Raw genomic sequence first — 13,126 nt, 5'->3', positions numbered from 1 at the left:
TATTCAATTACAGTGAAGTATATACAATTTTTAGCTTTTTTTTGTTTGTAATTATCACAGTGAGTAGGTAGCCTAACTAAACTGTCAACCACACTGTCGACATCGTGGAAATAGTGATCAAGAAAATCAAAGAATTTAAATTTGAAACAAAATGCTTATAATAACAACAAATTTATAAAAACTACTCACAATATAATAATGCACTTGAACCTTGAAATTATATTATTTTTTTTAATGATTAAAACTAATATTGAGGAGATACTCAGAACATTTGGGCCCGGTTTCTAGGACATTTATTAAATCTAATGAAACATTAAACCTATAGATTTATTGGTTCATTTAATGAGTTTTCTTGAAACCGGGCTTAGGGCATTTAAAACTATCAATCGTGGGACTCCTATCCATTCAAGACATAAATAATGTCTAAAACCCGAATAATCCTTCTGATGCTTAAAATATATGCATCTGCCTACATTATTCTCCGCTATAAAGTGACATTATAGTATTATCCTATAAATTTCAACTATTCCCTAGCTATTTTTTCACTTTAAATTATCTAACATAGTGAAATTCACATTATAAAGTCAACACCTCTTTAACATTTATTTATTTTACAATGCAAATGACACTAATGTAATAACATTGGCAGATAAAATAATAAGGTAGTCCTTGTGCTATTTTTCTTCCAAATTTATAGTTGAAGTCCAAGATAAGTTTAGAATTTCACGTATACAATTTTTATAAAATTTTAGTCCAAAATAAACATTAAAACTATAAATGTTGAATTTAGATGGCTTGAATTAATAAATTGATTACAAATATCCCACTCAATTACCACTTGTAACGAATAATATTGAGTAACATTTGAATAACATTGGTTTGAGATCTTTATCTGCCATTTTACAAAGCAAACCCCACCCAAAGCGATCCACCATTTTCTAGCTCCACGCCGTTGCTAGATCGTTTATATGCTATGAAGAAATATAATAAACTATCAAATTATTTTATCTGAATCATGATAATTTATCATTAAATTATGAGGAGATATACTTTCTTGGTGAATATATTTGAGATATAACTGATCATCATTAACAATAATTAATTAATATCAGATATACCGGGATGACTTGAATCACACTGGTCCACTATAGAAGGCAGTGGAAAAAGAGAATTGGCAACCATGACATCATATCATCTCACTGACTTTATAACGTGGATCTCACTATTGAAAAACACCATTGTAAAATCGTAGAGAAAAGATAGCATAAACAGATATCCCATGCTATAGACAGTTATGTTCCAAATTTCACTGTTAATTCAAGCCGATAGCTCTAGTGGTTCATTTTCGTAAAGGTATGTGACGCTGGTAGTCTCTCATACTGTGCCGTTCTTACACTCTTACCCAGCCAAAACAATAGTAATAAACATTAGGAAAGTGATATTGTAGTGAAAAAAGCAACTTACTTTTGTCGTTCAGCTTTGTAGGATGCTGTCAGGTCGTCAAACAGTTTTTTGATACATTTTCAACACATATTCTTTGAAGCATTGTGCAGATTAAGTGAGTTGGCCAACGAAATTGACTTACTCATTCGTCCTTTTTGAGGAGATATAACCGGACAATGTAAGTACATGGGGAAATAATTGTCCAGCTGACTTACTTCTACAGTTGTAATCTATAATCAAGTATGTGCTGTATAAAGAAAATTTGTTCGTGAAAGATTATATTTCCATTGAAGATAAAATATTTCAATTGATATTGAATGTTTGTCAAATTCTTCAAATCGTTTCCAGTATTTGAAGACTTCATATTGAACTTCAAAAAGTTCGAAAAAGCGTTCAATATGTAAGGCCCAATATCAAGTCTTCAACATTGGTCAAGATTTGATTTTTAAACCTGTTTAACTATTTTAAATCAGATTGTAAACAGAAATTAGATTAAAGTTATTCGCTCTGAGCCTCTTTAAAATGCTGAATTTTTGTCACCTTTATGGAACGGTTATTAAAAACGAGACTTAGTAGAAGTCAATTTAAGAATTCCACTTGAAGATATTCTTCATGAAGAATAAATAGAACAAAATCTATAGTATATTTTATCTTAACAATACATAGTACAGTACTAATAATATGGTAATGCATAGTGCATTTACTAATCATCGTTAGTACCGGTAGGAAAAACATTTTTTAAATGAATTTACATAATAAATAAATATTCATAATAATAATTATTGAACGAAATCCCATTATAATTATTATTCATTGATTAGCATTTGAAAAAATGCAACTTCCAATTTATTTCCATCTGTAAATAAATATTCACTAATTTTTCGTTTTTATCAAAGTAACAAAATTTATGGAATCAATCTTCTTCTGTCCCTAATAATTTTGATACCGTGAATTACATACAGAGATGTTTTACGAGCTCATGAAGTAATATCGTCAATACTCATTAAGTTTTTGTATTTTCTAGACATTAAACAATTATGTTATTTCAATAATTTGCTTACCTGGAAATGAGGACTTGATACGCAGCGAGCGATTTGCCTAAATAATGGTTCTTGAATCTTAAAAAATTGCAAAGGTTCTATTACATCTAAAATTTCTTCTATTTCACCGAGAAACATCACCTGGAAACGAACAAACGCATTATTAACTTGAAAATTATACACAGAATATACGACTGTGCATCTAGTGTTAATAAAACAACGATTTTTAACAACGTATCAATTGTTTATTGATGTTAAGAAAACTGGACTGGTTATCTGTTTCGAACTGAAAATCTGTCAATATCTTATTTGGTTTGGCGTTTCCATTACCATTTCAAACTTAAATTAGGGATTTAATAGAAGTTAAGTTTTTGCATGTGACAATTATAGGACATATTCTAAGTCTTTGGACAATCATCTAAATTTAGAAAATACATTTTTCTACAAATACCTTGGAAAGTGACCATTTCTGCACTGATTGCAGGCCGCAAAGAATCACTTTTCCGCTCTAGTGCGCAAAGTAATACTTTGTTACAAAGTAATCCAGATTTGCAACATGGCAACACAAAGTAGTTCCAGTGATTCCTGTTTAATCAATGCTGACAGTTAACTAAGGAATCTGACTGGAAAAGTGAATGTCTGATGCACCTTTGGTATTCGAAAGGTGTTATTAAGGTTGTTATTAATAACAAAATTACACAGACAAACATTAGATGGATTTCAGGACATTTTACCCATTATAACTCACTTTTCATATTCAATGGTAACTGGAAAAATTTAATGTGAAATACGTGCGCAAAGTTCGCCTGCTGCATTCAAGAAACCATTTCAAGTAAACGTTTCTTTCGGTGCAGCAAACTGTCACTTTGCGCACTAGTTGCACAAATAAAACTATTTCCAAGGCATACTTGCCCTTTCAGGTACCTGAATGCACATACGTGTCGCCGCCTCGAATATACTTAGCAAGAACGCAGTATCTGAATTTTTAAAAAGCATTTTGAAAATACTGTGTTCTTGCTAAGGGTATGATCACATTTATTTATTTATTTATATGGCTTTTATCGGCAGAGAGATCCTTTTGGATGTTCTGCCTCGCCCTATTACCCTAATTTCATTTCCTATCAACACTCAAGTTCATAGGTTATATATTGGGTTCTTCATGTTTTCTCACTAAAAATTTGCACTTAAACTTCCTGAGTTTCTATTTTATAAAGTTTTAAATCAAGAAAACTTATTTCTAAACAAATATGAAATTTTGATGATAATATTGAAGCTTAAAATTGATCACATTGGATACGTGTATGTGCAACTGCACGTCGAATCATCCATGAGCCGAAAAACAATATCTGGAAAGAGCCATTGAAACACGTTGTGACTTGTCTGTAGTTGCTCACACTAAACGCCACCAGTAAGAGCACGCGTTCAGTGTGAATGTTCCTATTGCTCTTTCCACATTTTGTTTCTCATCTGCATGCTTAGTCATTCATAACTAAGCGTGCACTTACACATATATACATTCAATGTGATCACGGCCTTTGTCAAAAAAAGAAACATCAAGTATATATATATATATATATATATATATAATATATATATATATATATATATATATATATAATACTGCGTTCTTAATGCCATTATATTGTATTGTTTGCTCTATCCAATAAATAAATAAATATATTATTTCTTCAAATAAAAGAGATACGGCGTCCTTGTTCAGTGCAATAGATAGTGCTCGATGAGGTGAGAGTTTCTAATATACAGTATCATGTAACTAATTTTGTGAGAATGTTGTAGACACTGCGTATTTGCTTACTAGGGCAGAATATAATAAAATTTGCTGACCTCTGATAACTGATACTCCATACCTTTTCATAATGTTCTATAAATTTGTATGAATTTTGGTTCAAGACTCTCTAAAGAATCACTACATACATTTTTATAATTTTCTATAAATTTGTTTGAATTCTGATAGTGTAATACATTTTTCGCCACACTGCACAGAAAGCAGCTGTTTTCCAGTCCCTACGTTTCAAGATCTGAAAGACCTTGTTTGCAGACGACTCTCGTCTGACGTCAGAAAAGGGTTTCTTTTGCGGTCTAGGCCGGAAAGTGGTCTCTTTCCAGCCGGTCATGGAAGTCCGTAGTTGATAAGTCATCCGCTAGATCGGGCGAGTGTCAACTTTCTTCATCAGCTGCAGTCGCCATGATTTCAATTCGAGTTTCAAACTAATTCAGCATTCGCTTCGCAACCAGTTATATTCAATTATTTATTGTTGATTAGCACATTCCAAATTTTCAAAAATGCTTGAAGATGACGACGCCCGTCATATTCCAAGTGAAATTTTAGAAGAATCTTAAATCCTGACTGTAAATCTTCTACCACTAAAATCAAGAGATAGGTACGATAACAAGTATTCTTTATTTTGTATTCTTTATTTATTTTGTCAGCAATACCTGTAGTGTGGCGAAAAATATCGTTCGCACCACGGGCAAGAATGTTTTTCCGGCTCTCAATCTTTTCTAGTTCTCGGCCTACGGCCTCGGACTTGAAAAGCGATTTCGAGCCGGAAAAGTCACATTTTCTGCTCTAGGTGCGAAATATACTATTTCTGACCTCTTTTTGACTGCATGTTTTCGGCCAATACTTGAACAAACCCCTTGATTACTTCATACCTTTTCTAATTTTCTGTATATTTGTTTGCATTTTTGATAGAGTAATACATTTTGGTAACCTCTTATTGACTGCATATTTTCGGCCAATACCTGAACACACCTCTGATGACTGGTATTCTTCAACCCTTTTTATTATTTTCTATAAATTTGTTTGAATTTTGCTTGAAGATTCTCTCCATATCCTTCTATAATTTTCCGTAAATTGGTATAATTTTTGATATAGTGAGGTCCACGTTATAATGACAGTATTTGATTAACTTTGATGCTGCTATCCTTGTCTATTATTCGACAAAGAAGGTAGTACTATCCTTTTCTAGCTCCGCAACGATGCCAAATCTGTTTTTGACAATGTGGAAATGTAATTAATTAAATCAGATAACAGGCAACACTGTTCTTCTATCTTTCTTCCTGCCATTATAACGTGGACCTCACTATAGTGAACTATATTTTGCTGACCTCCTTTTGACTGCATGTTTTCGGCCAATACTTGAGCAGACCTCTGATGACTGGTTCGGTGAGCGTGGAGTCCTTCTCGAGGAACTGAACGACACAGTAGGCCAACTGCGCGTGATACATCGACAGACACTTCACCTTGTGCAGCGGGATCAACACCTTAACCAGGAACTGTTTGTGCTCTGACTTCAGCGGTAATGCAAAACCATTAATAATACTGCAAACAAAAATGCATACATCCATCAGACAATCTTTTACATTATATACTTTTCAAGTCGTTGATAAATATTGAATATGAATATAATTTAAATTGAAATTCTTTATATGCTTTAAATTAAACATCAAGTGCCGGTTGCAAAACAGCCGGTTAAATTTTAACCGTGATTAATTCCACGAGAACTAATCAGTGAAGCCGTCTTTTCAAAAACGCCTTCTCTGATTGGTTCTTGTGGAATTAATGACGGTTAAAATTTAACCGGCTGTTGTGCAACCGGGCCAAAGAGTCTGATTTGATAATGATCATAATTTATAAATAATTACTAAATGTTTCAAATTAATATGAATGAGATACTCTTGGAAAATGCTTACAATAAATACATATTATGTGAAAGAATCTTTCACACCTCAAGTGGTTGATGAATATTGAATATGGATCATGGTTTATAAATAATAATACTTCAAAGTAAATGCGTCCATCAATACAAATTATAAAGTTCGTCGTGGTTGATGAATATTGAATTATTGAATATGAATACAATGACCATGGCTTATAAATAATAATACTGCAAAGTAAAATGCGTCCATCAATACAAATTATGTACTTCCTAGTGGTTGATAATAATATTGAATATTGATTATTTATAATAAATAATTGTAAAGCACCTAATGCTTCAAATGAATAGAAATGACTTATCCTTTAAAAAATATTGATATGATCATGGTTTGTAAAATGTAATACTGCAAAGCAAAATGCATCCATCAATACAAATAATATACTTCCTAGTGGTTGATAAATATTGAATATTGATTATTTTTAATAAATAATTGTAAAACACCTAATGTTTCAAATGAATAGAAATGACTTATTCTTGAAAAATGATTCCATCAATACAATTGTAAGAAAATCTTTCAAATTATAGTGGTTAATAAATATTTAATATGAATATAATGATCATGATATACAAAAAATTAATTGTGTAGCACCAAGGCCCTGTTGCACGAAAGTCTTTTAAATTTTAACGGTGATAGAATGACCGAGAACCAATCACGGAAGCGGGAGACGTCATTAGTTAGCACTTCACAGTTGAAATTCAACAGTTTTGTGCAACCGGCCTCAATTGTCATTAATATTATAATTGGTTTATCCTGTTGATTCTCTCCCAATCATCAATTTGATATCGTGATTGTGGAAAGGAATAAAAAAATGCAATATGAATGAGTGATTCTTGAAAAAGTAAGCCTTGATAGTGGTAATCACTGAAGGCGGATTATCTATATCAGTATCAGTGAACGTGTATAGAACAGGTACAGTGGGTATATTGTTCCCATATGTTCAAATGGGACTATTCATACAGGTTAGAACTATTTAGGTATAATAGGACTATTGAACCATTCAACTTATAAGTGAAGTAATCATGTTGGGTCACAATCTTTTAGACCCGGTTGCACAACAGCCGGTTAAATTTTAACCGTCATTAATTTCACGAGAACCAATCAGAGAAGGCGTTTTTGGAAAGACGGCTTCTCTGATTGGTTCTCGTGGAATTAATCTTGGTTAAAATTTAACCGGCTGTAGTGCAACCGGCACAAAGTATTTTCGTTCAACAATATTGATCATAGGTTATGGTCATATCGATCATAATTTAATATTCTTTCAGCTCAATCGTTTGATTGGTTTATAATAAAATTACATTAAATATTAAGACTTTTTTGTACAAGAGTCTTTTATCTCAACCTTAGGTAAACAATAGCGTAAGTAGATATCCCATGGCACATGGCGTTTATGTCGCAACTTCTACTGTTATCTCAAGCCGATTACTGTCGATTATTGTGGATTTTTACTGTTTTGTTGAAGTGAGAGTGTATGAACGGCACAAGATGAGAGACTACCAGCGTCACACAGCTTCACGGGAAAGAATTACATGAATTATCGGCTTGAGATAACAGTAAACGTTGCGACATAAACGCCCTATACCATGGAATATCTACTTACGCTATTGTTTCTCTATGTCTCAACTCAATAAGATGTCAAAAATTAATAATTTAAAAATATAAAAGTATTATAGCCACTTGCTGTTATGAATGAGATGTTTAGTCAATGATAAAGTATAAAGGTGAAACGAATAGGTCTAGTGTAAATTTAAATAATAGAGTAATTACCTGAGAAATATATTATTGATTTGTTTACGAATGAAAGCACGCAGTCCAAGGAATTTCCCATAAATACGATGGAGTACTGTCTTCAAGAAATCTCTTTCTCTGGGATCTTCACTATCGAATAGGTCAAGCAACTGAAAACACAAAAAATCCAGAATTAATATATATTTAGGCTACATCATATGACATTTTATGAGGATAGATATTGTTTATTGGAAAAATACATTACAATGTTGAAATGAAAAATAAAGAAAGGATTCACCAATAACGGTTTTTACAACTAATTTACATGAAACAGTTAAAAACAAAAAACAAAATCCAGAATTAATATATTTACATAATATAACATTTTTTGAGGATAGATATTGTTTATTGGAAAAATACATTACAATGTTGAAATGAAAAATACAAAAAGGATTCACCAATAACGGTTTTAACAACAAATTTACATGAAACACTTCATGCAGTGTCTAGCATATTTCCTATCTAATAGAGAAAAACGGGTGAAATCCACTTCAACAAGATTTCAGTTGATCAAGAATCAGCCCGGGTAGACAGCATCAGTACGTCCGATTTTCAGATCGTCTAGTTCCTGTTTATTCAAGATAGTCTAGTAGATGCAGTACTTATTTATTTATTTAATTCACAATCACAAATCATAATTATAATATATAATATGATTGGGAGAAGCCAACAGGCATAGCCCAAAACTGTCTTCTCCCAAATTTTTACAAATAAAAGTTTCAAGAAAGAATGAGGTTAAGATTTCACTTTTCACTTGAAAAAGTCTAATTTCCACTTCAAAATTAATGACTAAACTAAAAATTTTAAATTTTGTATCATACATTCAATTCTATGAAATTATCAAATAATTCTGAATAATAACGGCATATGGCGATTTAAAAGCTAAAACCTATCCCTAACCCAAGTTTTTACTACACTTCACCTTGATCCATTCTCACTAATCCCTAACTAGTATCATAGAGAAATAATAGCGTAAGTAACTGATATCCCATGGTATAGGGCGTTTATGTCGCAACTTTTACTGTTATCCCAAGCCAATTACTGTCGATTATTGTCGATTTTTACTGTTTTGACCGGGTAAGAGTGTATGAACGGCACAATATGAGAGACTACCAGCGTCATAAAGCTTCACGGGAAACAACTACGTGGGCTATCGGCTTGAGATAACAGTAAAAGTTGCGACATAAACGCCCTATGCCATGGGATATCTACTTATGCTATTGTTTCTCTATGCTAGTATTCAACGGTGTAGCTGACTGTGTATCAGCCTCCATCGAATACATGACTCCATGAAACTAACGTATCTATTATTTTTATGATTCATACATTGTATTCATTGTATTGTTTTCAATTTGAAAATTCTAAAAACTTGACGAACTGAGTGGTTCACCTTCTCATTTGTTTCAGTATCTATAAATTAATAAACTTGTTTTATTGTGAATCATTGGCATTCAGAGAAATTATATCTCAAGAAAAAGTACTTGATGAATTGAGATCTTGAAAAACTGAGACCTTCACGGGAAAACTGCTCTTCTGGGAGCAAAGTATTCTTATGGCAGAAATTGCTTATATATGATGCATGAGAGAACTCAAATTCATTGGCATATTTGGAAAAACGAATACATTAAATTCATTCAAGTTAATGAGATACTTTTGAAAATTGGACATTATGACCGTCTCTAGAATGTACGTTTGCAGAAATTATGTATATTCATCTAGGCCTATATAAAAATGAATGTCTGTGTGTTTGTTTGTATGTTTGTTCCCTATAGACTACTTGACAGAACGGCATAAAACTTTGGGAATATGTTGTGTGAATATTGGGGATGGTTTCTGACCAGAAATTTTAATAGGGGGGGCTAATAACAATTATTTATTAATCCATTTTACAAACCTATGTTTTCGAAATTGTCAGCCGAGTGGCAAGAACGGAAAAATGATCATGATTCAAGATCATATTGTGATAATATGATTTAGCATCTAAAGTTACCAGCTGTAATAAACACGTCACCCTGTGATAAATTGTGTACTGGTATTAAAACGGTGGTTTGGAGTTGAAGTGAAGTTGATCCACCAGATATATTATGGAACCAAAATATTGGTTCCTTAGAAGACCTATACAAATAATATTATCACTCCCCTATCTTAAAACACTGATTTAACCTATCTATTTTTTTTGTTTAATTCAAAAGCTTTACTGATAGATTTTACTAGCAATATTGATTGAGAAGGATATGTTTTCGGAATAATAAATGGTGCATGACTAAGCACATAGGAAGTCCCTATTGAGATGTAAATAAAAATATTGATTGTCAAACAAATTTCATGATTCACCAAATTAAGTGACATGAGATACATTGATTTTTTGGCGGTACAAAGTTCGCCGGGTAAGCTAGTTAATAAATAAATAAAATCGACAAATTCATCGAGCAGCACGAGAATACTGATCACGAAACTAAAAAGAAAATAAATTTGATGGAATCCACCATAACACAACACAAATATTACAAAGGTCACAAGTACCAAAACAGATCGTTTTATTCAATAAATTTTTAGCAAAATAGAACATTCTATGAAATTTGAAATACATAAGAATTGATAGATTCAAAACATGTTACAAATAGTTTATACTTCCCTCATTAAACTTTAGAGTTTATACTTTCAAATGGGGACTTGCAGACTCCCAATATGTGACTATGGGGCGATGGAGCAGACAGTGCACCACATCATATTTGAATGTGAGAGACCTGCCTACCTTGGTGAGGCTAACGACTTTACTAACCCTTGACATGAACTTATAACAGTGTGGAATTTTCTTAATTTTGACAAAAATGCCATACGCTAAATATAAAATAAAAAACTTTCCACTTCAATCAATATTGTTATGCATTTCATTGTATTTTGAAAGCAATCACTAGAATTTAGTTCCAAAGAAAGTATTTTAAAGATAGAAACAAATGAATCTAGAATCCAAATGTGAAGTTCATAGAAAATACATTTTCTAATAGAAGTAAAAATATAATTAACTCACCTGTAATACAAATTTTTGGTCTATAACTTTTTTGCCAATCGCTGGTTGGAAATCCGATGATTCAAGAAATCGGAGAAACAATTCGTATACCAACTGTAAAAGATTGAAAAATACATAAAATTAATACGGTTAACCAGAAATCCAGTTACTTTCATAAGCCGAGCTTACTACAATGATTCAATGATCTTTATTTAAGCCAGAGTATATCAGTACATAAGCCAGGTCACATACAAAATTCATTATATAAATAAAATAAAATATGCAATATTCAAAATACAATGTCACAGTGGTCAAACACAATATCCAAACATAAAATCCACGCATCAAGAAATTAAATGTCTACAATCTGAATTTATTCAACTACTTGGCAAGTTCACTTGGTTTTCAAAGTGGAATCAATGAAACCACGTGAATTATCGTCACAAAAATTACTCTTTTATTTCTGTTCAAACTCATGTAACTCAAAATTGGATTTTTGAAAGATAATTTCTACTAAAAGCTATTTATTGGAAATTTCAAAACGAGTTTTTAAACATCAGACACAGCTTGACTACTTTGAAGAGAGCAATCAAACAATGTGGTCAAGTTCTACTTATTCATTTTTTTGTGTAGTTGAGAAGTTGATATTGTGGTAGTAATTATTCATATTGAATGAAAAAAAAACTAAGAAATTGTCAAAAAACCACAGATTTATTGATACTTAGAAAATTTCTTTCTCTTCTTGATACTTTCTAAGTTTTTTGACAATTTCTTAGTCTTTTTCATTCAACACTAATACAACTACAAAAATCATTCATATGTCTTTATTCATATGAATGGGACATAGCAACAGACTCATCTCAAAACTGACCTCGCAAACTTTATAAATTGTAACATTTCTAAAAGATAGTTTACATTTCTCACTTCTAAGAATCCAAGTCCAATTTTCAGAGTCTTCAAGTAGACCAAGAAATAATCAAAAAATTGAATAGAAAAGACTAAGAAATAGTCAAAAAACCACAGATTTATTGATACTTAGAAAGACCGGTTTGGTTATTACACCATTGTCAATCTCTGATAAACAATCTGAGTTTATCAGAGATTGACAATGGTGTAATAACCAAAACCGGTCTTTCTAAGTATCAATAAATCTGTGGTTTTTTTACTATTTCTTAGTCTTTTTCATTCAATATGAATAATTACCACAATATCAACTTCTCAACTACTCAACTTCTCAAAAAGTGAAAATAATCAAAAAAGTTTTAAGATTCTGAAAAAATCCTTGAATTCAGCAAAATTATTACTGAGCTTGACAGTATAAAGGTGCGTACAGATTTACGCGCCGCGAACAGGAGCAATTCACTTTTAATCAGCTGATGCCAAGCTTTTTATATCTGTATATTACCGTTTCTGTAAAAATACAGATATAGTCAGCTGATTAAAAGTGAATTGCTCATGTTCGCTCATTGCTCATGTTCGGTATATTACCGTTTCTGTAAAAATACATAGTCAGCTGATTAAAAGTGAATTCATGTTCGCGGCGCGTATATCTGTAAGCACCTTAAGGTAAGCAACAGTTTATTTATTTATTTATACATTGATAGATACAATTATCATTCTCCATTATGAATGATAGGAAAAGGAAGAACAGGCTTAAAGGCCAAAACTGTTCCTTTCCCAAATTTATATAGAATGCAAGTATGCAAGTAATTAAGTGAGTAAGTACTTACAGTCAAGTGCGGCCACGAGGCTTCTAATGTAGGATCATCTTCTTCGGGGTCAAAATCAGGGTTCTCACTAGGAGGCAGTGTCCGGAATAAGTTGGCTGAGATCTGAAATAAATACATATATAATATAATATAATATAAATAAAATAATATAATAAATATAATAAATAACTTTACACAATTTCACAAAGAGTGCATGCAGATAAACGCTGTGCAGGTAATTGTTTATTTATGAAAACAGACTGGACTTCAAAGATGTTTGTCAAGCGAGCTGATTTCATATTCAAGGCGCACTTGATTTATCCACCTCGACGAAAGCGTCTTAAAACTTTCGAAATGAGACCGCTTTTCCTCAAAACAATCAAACTTTGTAGCAC

At 31.9% G+C, this 13,126-nt stretch overlaps 1 protein-coding gene across 1 annotated transcript in view; it reads right to left on the bottom strand.

Moving 5' to 3' along the window:
• The window catches only part of LOC111043857 (serine/threonine-protein phosphatase 2A 56 kDa regulatory subunit epsilon isoform), a 110,356-nt gene that overhangs the window by 5,208 nt on the left and 92,022 nt on the right, over window positions 1-13,126 (bottom strand). The window contains exons 3-9 of the mRNA XM_039427106.1: window positions 12,753-12,854; window positions 11,044-11,136; window positions 7,992-8,122; window positions 6,522-6,526; window positions 5,616-5,878; window positions 2,505-2,624; window positions 1,465-1,517 (exon numbers count right to left, since the gene is read on the bottom strand). Coding sequence (XP_039283040.1) covers window positions 1,465-1,517; window positions 2,505-2,624; window positions 5,616-5,878; window positions 6,522-6,526; window positions 7,992-8,122; window positions 11,044-11,136; window positions 12,753-12,854 — 767 coding nt within the window. The remainder of the gene's footprint in view (window positions 1-1,464; window positions 1,518-2,504; window positions 2,625-5,615; window positions 5,879-6,521; window positions 6,527-7,991; window positions 8,123-11,043; window positions 11,137-12,752; window positions 12,855-13,126) is intronic.

Source organism: Nilaparvata lugens, chromosome 4, assembly GCF_014356525.2.
Source record: "Nilaparvata lugens isolate BPH chromosome 4, ASM1435652v1, whole genome shotgun sequence".
In the NCBI taxonomy this organism is placed as follows: domain Eukaryota; kingdom Metazoa; phylum Arthropoda; class Insecta; order Hemiptera; family Delphacidae; genus Nilaparvata; species Nilaparvata lugens.
This window is presented reverse-complemented; position numbering and strand designations above follow the sequence as displayed.